This window comes from Helianthus annuus, chromosome 12, assembly GCF_002127325.2.
Source record: "Helianthus annuus cultivar XRQ/B chromosome 12, HanXRQr2.0-SUNRISE, whole genome shotgun sequence".
Classification (NCBI taxonomy): Eukaryota; Viridiplantae; Streptophyta; class Magnoliopsida; order Asterales; family Asteraceae; genus Helianthus; species Helianthus annuus.
The window spans coordinates 24,818,585-24,830,307 of record NC_035444.2 but is presented as its reverse complement, the minus strand read 5'-3'; the positions used below and the strand labels follow the sequence as shown (position 1 = coordinate 24,830,307).

Sequence of the window (11,723 nt, the reverse complement as noted above, 5' to 3'; positions counted from 1 at the left end):
TGTTACGCCAGAGAGTTATGCCCTTGTGGTGGCACATCGACTGTCAAGTGGCAGCCGACGGTATGGTTTCCCGGGGGAACGCCCAAGCCAAACTCTGAAGGCAGGGTGAGCCCGGTTAAGATAACATAGTCTGGCTGGAGTGGGGCAACACGACTTTCCAATTTGGGGAGTGCGGTAGCCTAATACAAGAAAGTCGTTGTTCCAAAATAAAATCTTGTACAATGCCACCTTGTGTTTACTCCCACCAAATTGGTGCGACTTCGAATCCCACAAAGCAAGAATAAGTGGATACTGGAGCAGATTTTATGGTTGTGTGTGTTCATCGTACAAGAAAAAGTAAGCTCCCAAAACCCTACATAAATTCACATGTCCTTAACTCCCCAAATAAACCAGTATAATGGTCGGTCATGACAGTCTATCAGATGAGGTACACCAAAGATTAACCAAGTGTAACAATTTACCAACTCCATCACAATATTTGTCGTCCAATTTCTTACATTGAGCTTAATGATCGATCACATGACTCACTTGTCACATATGAACATCCCTATATCCAAAACCCTTTTCTTGAAGAGATCCACTTACCAATTTCCACCTAAAGTACAACTTCTAATCCACAAGGTACAACTTAACAGAGCAAGAGTCAACTCTATTTTGGTTATAAAAGTCTCCCATTTCACCACAATACTCATCATCGTTTTTCCCGTCAAAATTCCCAAATCTCACCTTCATCAAATCTCTCATCAATCAAATGGAGTTCGAATCCAACACCACCACCATTGCTACCGAAGAAATCAACAACAATCACGGATGGCAAAAGGTTACTTACGCGAAGAAGCACAAGAAGAATCCGGCGAAGCAGCAACAACAACAACAGCATCCAACAAAGGTGATTGCTAACGGATCTTCAATTTCAACCGATGATAACGTGTTTAAATCGATCGAGAAGAAATCGGAGGAACGGAGGAAGCTTATCGAAGCTGAGCGATTGGCTAATTCAGCGATTTATGATGAGAAGCCTCCGGTTAGATCGGTGAAGAAGAATAGTTACAGTGATTATGATGATAGTGATGATGAGGTTGTTGTTGCTAATGGTGCGGCTGGCAATGGTGTGGTTGAGGAGAAGAAGAAGGTGAAGAAGGTGAAGAAACCTAAGGTTTCGGTTCAGGATGAGGCGGTGAAGATCGATGCGGCTGATTTGGCGAGTTATTTGGCAGATGTGACGGTAATTGAATCGATCTGGATTGATTTCTGTTGATTTTTGTGAAATGTTGTTTGATTGGATTTGATATATTATGTTTAGGTTAGATAAGCTTATTGTTGAATTTTAGGGAATGAATACTAATCATGCAGCTCATTTGGCTAGTTTTTTTGTCGGATGTGACGGTAATTGGAGCGATCTGGATTGATTTTTGTTGTTGTTGATTACTGAATTTGAATTTTATGAAATGCTGTGTGTTGGATTTGATATGTTATGTTATGTTATGTTATGTTTAGGTTAGTTGAGTTTTTGTTGAATTTTAGGGATTGACTACTTATCATGCAGCTGATTTGGCTAGTTTTCTGTCGGATGTGACGTGAGTGAGTGAGTTGTTTTGGATTGATTAGGTTTGTGATTGAAGTGATCTGGATTGATTTTTTGTTGTTGTTGATTACTGAATTTGAGTTTTGTGAAATGTTGTTTGGTGGATGATAAAGGATTTGTTTGAATTTATAGGAATTAGGATTAGAGGTGAATTTAGGATTTCTGTTTGAATGGATTTGATATATTACGTTTAGGTTAGTTACGTTTTTTGTTGATATCTAGGGAGTGAACAGTAATCATGCAGCTGATTTGGCTATTTTTTGTCGGATGTGATGGTGAGTGAATTGTTGTTGATTACTGAATTTGAATTTTGTGAAATGTTGTGTGTTGGATGATAAAGAATTGGTAGGATTAGAGCTGGATTTAGGTATTCTGTTTGAACAGATTTGGACATTTGGTATAGTTTTAGGAAAGTGATCTTGAATTGTGGTTGTACACTATTAGGTTATAGGTTAGTTAAGTTTTTTGTTGAATTTTGGGGAAAAAGTACTAATCATATGGATTTGCTTGTTTATGCATGCAGGCTTCATATGAGACACAACAGGATATACAGTTAATGAGGTTTGCAGATTACTTCGGACGCGCATTTTCTAAAGTCAGTGCTTCACAGTTTCCCTGGGTGAAGCTATTGAGAGAATCTCCTGTTGCAAAGGTTGCAGATGTAAGTTCTTTTCATACAAAAACTTACACTGAATCTGTAATATTGCAGTTGTATATTGTTCTATTAATTATTTTTAAGGCGCTGATCGTGTTCTTTGTAACTTAACTTGTATCTCAATCAATATATCATACCTTTTGTAGAATCCAGTGTCACACATCCCTGAAGCTGTTTACAAGACATCAGTTGACTGGATCAATAACAGATCTCTGGAATCTCTTGGACCTTTTGTCTTATGGTCCTTAGATAGCATTCTTGTTGACTTTGCAAGCCAACAAGTCAATGCAAAGGGATCCAAGAAAGTTGCTCCAAAACCATCTTCAAAATCGCAGGTAAGATTTTGGGATCTCCTGACATTTTCTTCTAGACACACCATGCTTTTAACATGTCAATCTTTATATATACATAGGCTTCAAATCAAGAGACCCCCCCCCCCCCCCACGAGTTGTGAGAACTTAGAGAACTCCAACTTTGCGGACGAGTTTTGCCACCATATTCTGCACACACATAGATGAAAATGATACAAACACAACTGTAAAAAAAAAAAATCCAAGCTGCGTTTTTAGCCCTTTTACAGCATTGTAAAAAGCTGCTGACATTAGCATTTACACCCACTGTAAGGGTTTTATACGGAGTTTTCATTTTACCCTAACTAAATATATTAAACTGTAGAAAGATGATATGAAATACAACTACCAACACATTACACATGAATGTGATGAAAAGAGATTTTTTTTCAGGTTGGTATTTTTGTAGCACTAGCAATGGTATTGAGAAGGAAACCGGATGCGTTAATTAGTGTAATACCAACTCTAAGGGAAACTTCAAAGTATCAAGGACAAGATAAGCTTCCGATTATCGTGTGGATGGTAGCACAGGTGACTCCATCTCTCAATAATCTTTTTCCTCCCAATAAAGAGATACTATATATTTCTACGCTAACACTAAGTCGCTAACTTTACTATATATAGGCATCACACGGAGATCTGGCTGTTGGTTTGTACTCATGGTCTCACTTAATATTACCCATCGTTGGCAGCAAATCGGGCTCTAATCCTCAAATCAGGGATTTAATTTTGCAGTCAGTTGAAAGGTTTGTATCAATCTTTTTTTATTTTATACTCATCTTATCCGTACAAACTTGTAATATGTTTTTTTTGTTCAGAATTCTCTCTGCTCCAAAGGCTAGGACTATTTTAGTAAACGGTGCTGTGCGGAAGGGAGAGCGGTTAATGCCACCATCAGCACTTGATCTGCTATTACGTGTCACCTTCCCTTCATCTTCAGCTCGCGTTAAGGTGCGATTTTATGGGCCATTGGGCGGGTTGGGTAGCGGGTGCAACTGTGCAAGATGGGTTGGACCTAGGGCTGCAAGCGAACCGGACTTTCAGCGAACAGTTCGTGAACTGTTGGGCAGGAAGTTCGTTAGTGTTCGTTCTTTTAGTAAATGAGTGAACATGAACTAGGAATTCCGTTCGTTTAGTTAATGAACGAACACAAACAAAGGCCATGTTCGTTCATTTATGTTCGTGAACGTTAGGTAACATGTTCGTTTATGCTCAATAGTTCATTAGGGTTTTTAATTTTCATATTTTATCTAAATACTTTAAAATTCTCACTAATAAAATATTTAATAAATATTAGTGCATTGCATATTACATACCTTTTAATATATGTTCGTTTGTGTTCATGAACGTTTGTTTGTGTTCATTTATGTTCTTGAACATCCATTTGTGTTCGTTTGCGTTCGTTAAATTAACGAACGAACACAAAAGAACACGAACACGTTCATATCCTTAATGAACGAACACGAACAAAAAATCTCGTTCGGTAAGTGTTCATGAACACCATTATTTCCTTAACAAACAAACACGAACACAAATGGCCTTGTTCGTGTTCGTTCGGTTCGTTTGCAGCCTTAGTTGGACCCAAAATACTTTATTGTTCATTTAAGAAGTCCGTTTGAGCTGTTTTTTTTTTTTTTTTTTTTTTTTGGCCTTTTAAAATCTGTATGACCCGTTAGAGAGAAATCATAACCTGACATAACTTGAACCCATTTGTTTTTAAGCAATGGCTTTAAAGTATACTTAATTTTCTGATTATGTTATGATGCAGGCAACAGAAAGGTTTGAAGCGGTATATCCTACGCTTAAAGAGGTCGCTCTTGCGGGTTCCCCTGGAAGCAAAGCAATGAAACAGGTTGCTCAACAAATCATGACCGTTTCGTTAAAAGCTTCCGGAGAAGGTGCGCTTTTCAATGTTATTTAAAAACTTCAACTTCTAGAAGCTTCTTAGATACTCAATTTTGTTGCTGCTTGTTTTGGCAGGAATCCCCGAGCTATCAAAAGAAGCGTCTGGTATCTTCATTTGGTGCTTAACTCAAAATCCTGATTGTTATAAGCAATGGGTTAGTTCTGTTTCCTGTTTTATATAATATTTAACTAGTGGTCTTTTCCCGCCCGATGCGGCGGAATTCAGTTTTGGTCAGTATCGATTCTGTACATTACGATATCGGCACTCGGTATAGAAACTGTTTAAGAAAACTGAAAAAAATAAAGTTGTGATATGCCCACTAATATGTTTTACATCGATCGAAAACTATAAATACGAATACCAGTACCAGTTTCAATGATACCTGGTACCGGTACGGGCACTCGCTATAGCTTACGATACAAAAAAAAAAATAATCGTTTTTTTAATACAACTGCATTTTCAACAAAATTTATATCGGAATGTCGAGAAACAAAATTAAAGACACCTGCATATTCAACTATTTTTAAGAAAGTTAATGAACATAAGTGAAAATAAAATAGGTTAAAGACGTAAACTATTTATAATATAAGGGTTAAAAATGAAACATATAAAAAGTGTTAAAAATCCATTACTATTCATCAGCCATGTAAATTTTGTATTGGTTATATCATGGATTTATAATCATTTGTAAATATATTTTGTGCAGGAAAAGGTCTACACGGATAATCTAGAAGCAAGTGTTGTGATTCTGAGAAGGCTCGCTGAGCAGTGGAAGGATGTATCTGCAAAACAGTCGTCTCTTGATACTCTCGGTGAAACTCTCAGACATTTCAAGAGCATGGTATTTTACATATCTACCCTTACTTTCATATGCTATGTTTATTTTTAGTTGCGAATAATGATATACATTTTTAACTTGTCTACAGAATGAAAAAGCCTTGACAAAGGGAGATGGTGGTGAGCAATCAGTCTACAAGGAAGCCGACAAATACTGTAAAGTGTTACTAGGAAGATTATCACATGGGACCGGATGTGTCAAAGGTATGGCGCTAGTTGTCATCGCGATCGGTTTAGGAATCGCTTTCATTCCTCCAACCGCCTTGGAGTCGTTGGATTTGGCCAAGTTAGCTGAAATGATCAACTTCCCGCAATCTGTTTGAAAAAAAATGGTTGGTTTGAATCTCTAACATCCAGCTAGTTGACCGGGTCAGAAGGGTTAAAAGAAAGAGAATGAGGCACTTTTATTTAAGTTTCCCCCTCTTTTAGAACAGTGTTTCAACTAAAAGTAGATGGTTTTTAAGCGGGTTTTCCTTGTTTTCCGTTTCTGTTCGTTTTTCGGATCTGTTTTATTTATTTTTTTTGTTTCGGGTTGAGACGGTTGTTATCGTTTAACTTTTGTGTTTATCATTCAAGTTTGATCCATAATGAGATGTATTTTCTGTTCTTACAATGGGTAACGGGCTGGTTGTGTGGCGCGTCAGACGCGTGATTCATGGATCGGACCTGGTTAACTTCTTCAAAAATGTCTGAAATTTTAATATTTTTATAACATGTTTGTTTGATAATATAATCCAAATACTTTGAACCGTTTGATCTATTAGAGATAAAATATAAATATAATTACAACGGGTCTGAACCATAATTCATACCAAACACAATCAAGTATGGGTTGGTGAATACAAGAAACATGTAATGTATGTTTAGACTTCATAATCATCAATGGTAGCCCAAGGGTATTTTAGGTAAGAGTTGCGAATTTTAGAAGGATCTTCAGGGACAGACCATGGGTACTTCATGTCTGGATCTCTTGGAAACTTCCTGAAGTTCAAAAATGGAGCCCAAAGCAACACACTGCACAATACAAGTTATTTTCATTGTTAGGCATCTCAACAATCAGGATTAAAATTAGTGGTGTAAACAAGTCAACTCATTCTTAAATAGGGGCCCGTGTCCGGTTGCCCGAACCTGAAATTTTTACATAAATAAAATCAAAGGATTGATATACGGTGGGTTGGTATGGGTCAGGACCGATATATGTTGGGTTGAGTCGGGCATCCGGGTTACCTATCCAACCCAAATCCTGCTTAGCTTTACTCGTAAACTACACAAAAATGGGTCGTTATTTGTATATATAATTATTATGATAAAATAGTTAAATTAGGGTAAGGATAGTGTAAAAAAGGGCCTAAAGTGTGAGAAGTGTATTATAACACTATATATAATGCTATATAACACCATATAAACACCGTATAACAATATGTAACACCATATAATATCATATAACATTATGTAACACTATATAACATTATATAACAAATATAACACTATACGTCTATCATAGACATGCTATCAGACAACCTATAGTGTTATATTTGTTATATAATGATATATAGTGTTACATAGTGTTATATGGTATTATATGGTGTTACATATTGTTATACGGTGTTTATATGGTGTTATATAGCATTATATATAGTGTTATAATACACTTCTCACACTTTGAGCACTTTTTACAGGATCCTCTACCAGTTAAATTATACATATTATAAAAAAAATTATATATGTATATAAGTATGAAACAAGTCAAGTTTGAGTTCTCTTAAGTTAAACGAATCAAGCTTAACCGTAGTTTGACTCATTTACACCCCTAAAATAAAAACCGAATTCAAAGGGAGGATATGAACTAACCCTGGGAAGAACAAGAACACAAACATAAACTGCACATACATCTCCAAAAGATTTCTCTTATACCATCTTATCCTCAACCAGTTCATGATGAATGGCTGCAAATTCACATCAACCATTCAAACCATTTATCCACAAGAACAACACAATTTTATATTTTTATAAAAAAAAAACAAGTTTCTTTCACTCACTGGGGCCACTAGAAAATACAAGAAAGCACATATGGCTAATTGGATCAACACCCACACAATATCCTCTTCATCGTTTACTCCGGTGACTGCCAAAGCCGGTTCACTAACAACCTGTGGCTCATGTTAACCACATTCAAACAAAGTTTATATGTATGTTCAAGAAAAGATAGTGAAAAACAAGAACTTACAGTACTCAAAAGTGCTCCCACTTGTATTGCCAAGCTCGCTTTGTTCAAACCGAACCCATCATCCTTTTTCTTTAGATTAACGATGACGGGTTTGATCAAACTGGGGCCGTCATCGTTTTTCTTCAGATTAATGGTGACGGGTTTGGAGAAGTTGTGTGGATTGGAGATATGGAATTGTTTTCTAGTGAATGGAGTGGAGAGTGGGTGAAATTTGGATTGAGGAAGAGAAGGCAAAGCCTTTGGGATGTTGAAGCTCATGGAGGAGCTCATTTTGTTTGTGACTATTTATGTGTTGTTTGTTTCTTATAATATATATGTTCTCTTGTTATCCTTATTACTTGGACATCCCTTGCTCATAAAAAAATTCCATGAAATAAGAAGGCTGGCTTTTAGAAGTCTCTAATATTATTTGGATTATAAAACTTGGCTGTATTACATATAAGAAAAACCTAATAGAAATTAAACCAAAATAAAGAATTAGATTTGATTGAGGTCATGTGTTAGACAAATAGACACAGCTTAGGATAATATTGTTGGGACATTAGCTGTATTTTCGGAGATGACCAACGATTTTGAGAATAGAAACTTTTCGTTTTAGTGTTTAATCTTTAATGGAAAAATAAGATAGTGGTATGTAGTGACGGGCTCATAATTTTTTTCCGGAGAAGGGGGTGGACAAAAATTCTTAGGGGTCGTTTGTCAATGCGATTTGGGTCGGATCACGATGTGTCATTTAAAAAAAATTAATAAACTAAGTTTCATATAATTAACAAAAAGATGTAAAACGTCATTACAAATGTATAATGAAAGCACAAACAATGAAATGAAACTAATTAAAACAAACCATCAAAGCACTGGTGGAATACTTACCAACGGCGGACCTACCCACAGTCGTGGGTGGGCAGACATATCCCTTGAAAAAAAAATTCGTGTGTATTTTAGGGGAAAAAACCCGACCGCACCCCTTGAAAATATGGTTGAACGCCTCATCCGCACCCTCAACGAATAATTCTTGGGTCCGCTAATGTACCTTACCTATCAAGTTCATCGGAGTTGGTTGGTGTTTATCAACGGCTGCTGGTCGGAATTCTAGCCGGACTTGGGTCTGATCGGCGAATGGCAATGGTTTGCTGTTTGTTAATAATGTTTAAAAACATGGGCTAAACCCTTAGGTAGCGTTTGGTATGAAGGAATGGAATGTGACATGGAATGGATCATTCTGATGGATTGAAAAAAAAAACATGTTTGGTTATAATTTGGTAATGGAATGGAGCATTCCAAAGGAATGTAACTCCTTCCAAATATAATAATTTTCATTCCTTGGTATGTAGGTGTTTTTTTTCATTCCTTCAAAAAATGGAAAGAAATATATATTCTTATTAATATTATTATCATATTTATATTTATACTTATACTTTTATTTGTATTTATATTTATATTTATTAATATTCATACCAATATTAATATATATCAAAAATCTATTATTAATTTTTTATCATTAATATATTATTATTATTATTATTATCATTATCATTATTATTATTATTATTATTGAGGCAATTATATTTTTTGTCGTTTTTAATATAGTTGTGTTTCGTTACTTCATCTTTTTTTGTTTATCAAATTGTACAAAGTAATGATTCATTCTATTCACATATGAGTAACCAAACATCACAATGGAATGGAATGATCCATTTCATTCCGTTATCCATTCCATTACCTCGTCCATTCCATTCTCTCATCTATTCCATTACCCCATACCAAACAGACCCTTAGTGTTTAATCGAGAATAACTATTATATACATTCCATTTATAATTAGATATCTAATTTGGTTTTTCTTAGGGATCTGTTTCGAAATCATGGCGTTAGTTTCGAAAATTAGGGGGGGGGGGAAGGGGGCATTGCAAAATACTGTAGGCGACAATGAGAATTTTAACGTGTATAGAACACTAAAAAAAGAATATTATAAAACAATAAGGTTTAAATATATTTTATCAATTGTTATTGTTAGGCTGGAGGGTGTGGGGGCTCCATCACCACCACCTCACCATGTATAGCGCCCATATGGGCTCCCATCACCACACCCTCCAAGTGAAGAGGGGGACGCCATGGCTTGGGCTCCATGGTGGTAACTTGTGGTAACGCCAAAGTTGAAGAATTCAGGTGGGGCCCACTAGTTTTAAACCAATCAATTTTTTTTTTAATTTTGTTTAATAGGGACTCCATCCACACCATGTAAATTAAAAGGGGGCTTTATAGATGAGGTGGATCCTAGGTGGACTTCATAAAGCCCCATGGGGCTCCAACCACTCCCTATAGCCTTACGGTGAATTGGTAATTATAACAATCCCTTGCTCATCAAATGGGATAAGTAAGACCTGATTCGACCTGAAGTAATTGTTTGAATTCCAAATCCAATACTTTCATTTTTTATGGAATGATTGATAGAGTAAACTGCAATTTTACCCCCTGGGGTTTAGGCCAATTGGCACTCTGACCCCCTCTAACGAAATAATTGCAATTTTACCCCCCAACGTTGATGTTCTGTCGCAATTTTACCCCCTGCCGTCAGTCAACAGTTATTTGACTGTTATAGGTAGGGGTATTTTGGTAATCTTACCCCATATTTATTATTGTTATTATACTATTATTATTATTATTTATAAAATCAAATTATCATCATCTTCTTCAAATAACCCAGATCCATACACCAGTTCAGTTGTTCAGAGTCCTGTTCGGTTTTTCAGATCCATCATCATCATCTTCAAATAACCTCACAACAATTTCCCTAAATAAACTCACAGATCCATACACCAGTTCAGTTGTTCAGAGCCCTGTTGTTGTTGTTGATGAAATCTCAAATCCTGTTCATATAATCGATGAAATCATGGTTTATTAACAAAATCTCAAATCCTGTTGGAAAATAAGGTTACTTACTTTGAATCTTCAAACATCAATCCACAGGACTGAGGTTAAATCAATCGACAGAATCGATGGTCGCGATTGAAGGATAGAATCAGTGGTTTGTTGGGATGATCGCAGGGTCGGTCATACCGGCAACAGTTGGGTTGTCAAGATTCTTGATAAAGTTGATCTTTTAGTTTGATTTTGGTTATGCTGAAATAGGGTTTTCTTTGTTCTTGTTTAAGATCCTAAAAAGCATGTTCTCATATTACTGTAGGAAAGAGATTGCTTTGGTTTTCGATTCAAGTGAAAGCCAATACTTTAATTGTTGGTTCTGCTAAGGATTCTTGACTGTGCTTTGTCTTAACAATAGGCATTATGAGATCTGCCTCATACCAACCATTGCAATGAATTAGATTTGTTTTCTTTTTTTCACCAGAGTCATTGCATACATAATAATTTACTTGCGAGCAAGCTAGCATATACTTATCTCTTTTGTAATCTGAGTGTTTAATTGGTGAGTACAACAAACTATAGGGGGTAATAAGAAAGGATAATTTAGTCATTTAACACCCGGGGGTAATATTACAGAGTATAACAAACCATAGGGGGTAATATGAAAGGGCAATATAGTCATTTCACATTCCAGTTAACAAATCTGTTAACTTGTTTGACGCCAGGGGGTAATATTGCGACATAACAACAACGTTGGGGGGGGGGGGATTTCAATTATTTCGTTAGAGGGGTCAGAGTGCCGGTTGACCTAAACCACATGGGGTAAAATTACAGTTTACTCTTGATAGTATTTATAGGCTTATAGCAAGACAACACACATGCAGGCTGGCCCAACATATTAAATGAACTACTGAAGTGTGCTCGTGATGGCCCAACATATTAATTGTAGTAAGCTTGTGAATTGTGATGGCCCAATACATTTGTATAAGCAATGGCCAATTCGTTTTGGGAACAACTACAACTAACAAGGGTTGATGTTTAGAAATTGACATATGTCATCATCTTGTAAGGTATACAATAAATAGAAGAACACTATCTCTAAAGTTAAGATAATATATAAGTTTTGGTCATCATGTAATTTTATTCTATCGTCCAAAAATAATCCCCTTAACAATTATAAGTCACCCATATATATTGTAGTTATTGTGTTTTTCTTTTTTGCAATAAAACCTTTTAAGATATTTTCAAAGCTCAACTAATAATTTGATATGATGAGATGTACATGATAATACAAAGAAACTA

General features: G+C 35.9%; 2 protein-coding genes across 2 annotated transcripts; one reads left to right on the top strand and one right to left on the bottom strand.

Annotated features, from left to right (window-relative positions):
* The first annotated feature begins 675 nt into the window (after positions 1–675).
* Positions 676–5,943, top strand: LOC110894423. The gene is made up of 10 exons (XM_022141654.2): positions 676–1,225; positions 2,109–2,246; positions 2,387–2,575; positions 2,984–3,121; positions 3,215–3,336; positions 3,409–3,541; positions 4,359–4,488; positions 4,571–4,650; positions 5,203–5,337; positions 5,423–5,943. The coding sequence occupies exons 1-10, from the start codon at positions 752–754 to the stop codon at positions 5,654–5,656; spliced, it is 1,773 nt and encodes a 590-aa protein (XP_021997346.1). The 5' UTR covers positions 676–751; the 3' UTR covers positions 5,657–5,943.
* A 129-nt stretch (positions 5,944–6,072) lies between these two features.
* LOC110894424 (NAD(P)H-quinone oxidoreductase subunit L, chloroplastic) lies at positions 6,073–7,913 on the bottom strand. The gene is made up of 4 exons (XM_022141655.2): positions 7,561–7,913; positions 7,373–7,483; positions 7,185–7,279; positions 6,073–6,347 (listed from the first exon to the last, which is right to left on the bottom strand). Exons 1-4 carry the CDS (start codon positions 7,828–7,830, stop codon positions 6,197–6,199), a joined length of 627 nt encoding a protein of 208 aa, XP_021997347.1. The 5' UTR covers positions 7,831–7,913; the 3' UTR covers positions 6,073–6,196.
* Positions 7,914–11,723: the final 3,810 nt, after the last annotated feature.

Excerpts from the sequence above, each read along its gene's own strand:
- LOC110894424 (XM_022141655.2), bottom strand. The coding sequence starts at position 7,830 with ATGAGCTCCTCCATGAGCTTCAACATCCCAAAGGCTTTGCCTTCTCTT. Across the intron at positions 7,280-7,372 it reads TGTATTTTCTAGTGGCCCCA|CCATTCATCATGAACTGGTT; the intron begins GTGAGTGAAAGA and ends GTGAATTTGCAG. Across the intron at positions 6,348-7,184 it reads GTGTTCTTGTTCTTCCCAGG|TGTGTTGCTTTGGGCTCCAT; the intron begins GTTAGTTCATAT and ends TGTATTGTGCAG.
- LOC110894423 (XM_022141654.2), top strand. The coding sequence starts at position 752 with ATGGAGTTCGAATCCAACACCACCACCATTGCTACCGAAGAAATCAAC. Across the intron at positions 1,226-2,108 it reads GTTATTTGGCAGATGTGACG|GCTTCATATGAGACACAACA; the intron begins GTAATTGAATCG and ends TTATGCATGCAG. Across the intron at positions 4,489-4,570 it reads GTTAAAAGCTTCCGGAGAAG|GAATCCCCGAGCTATCAAAA; the intron begins GTGCGCTTTTCA and ends TTGTTTTGGCAG.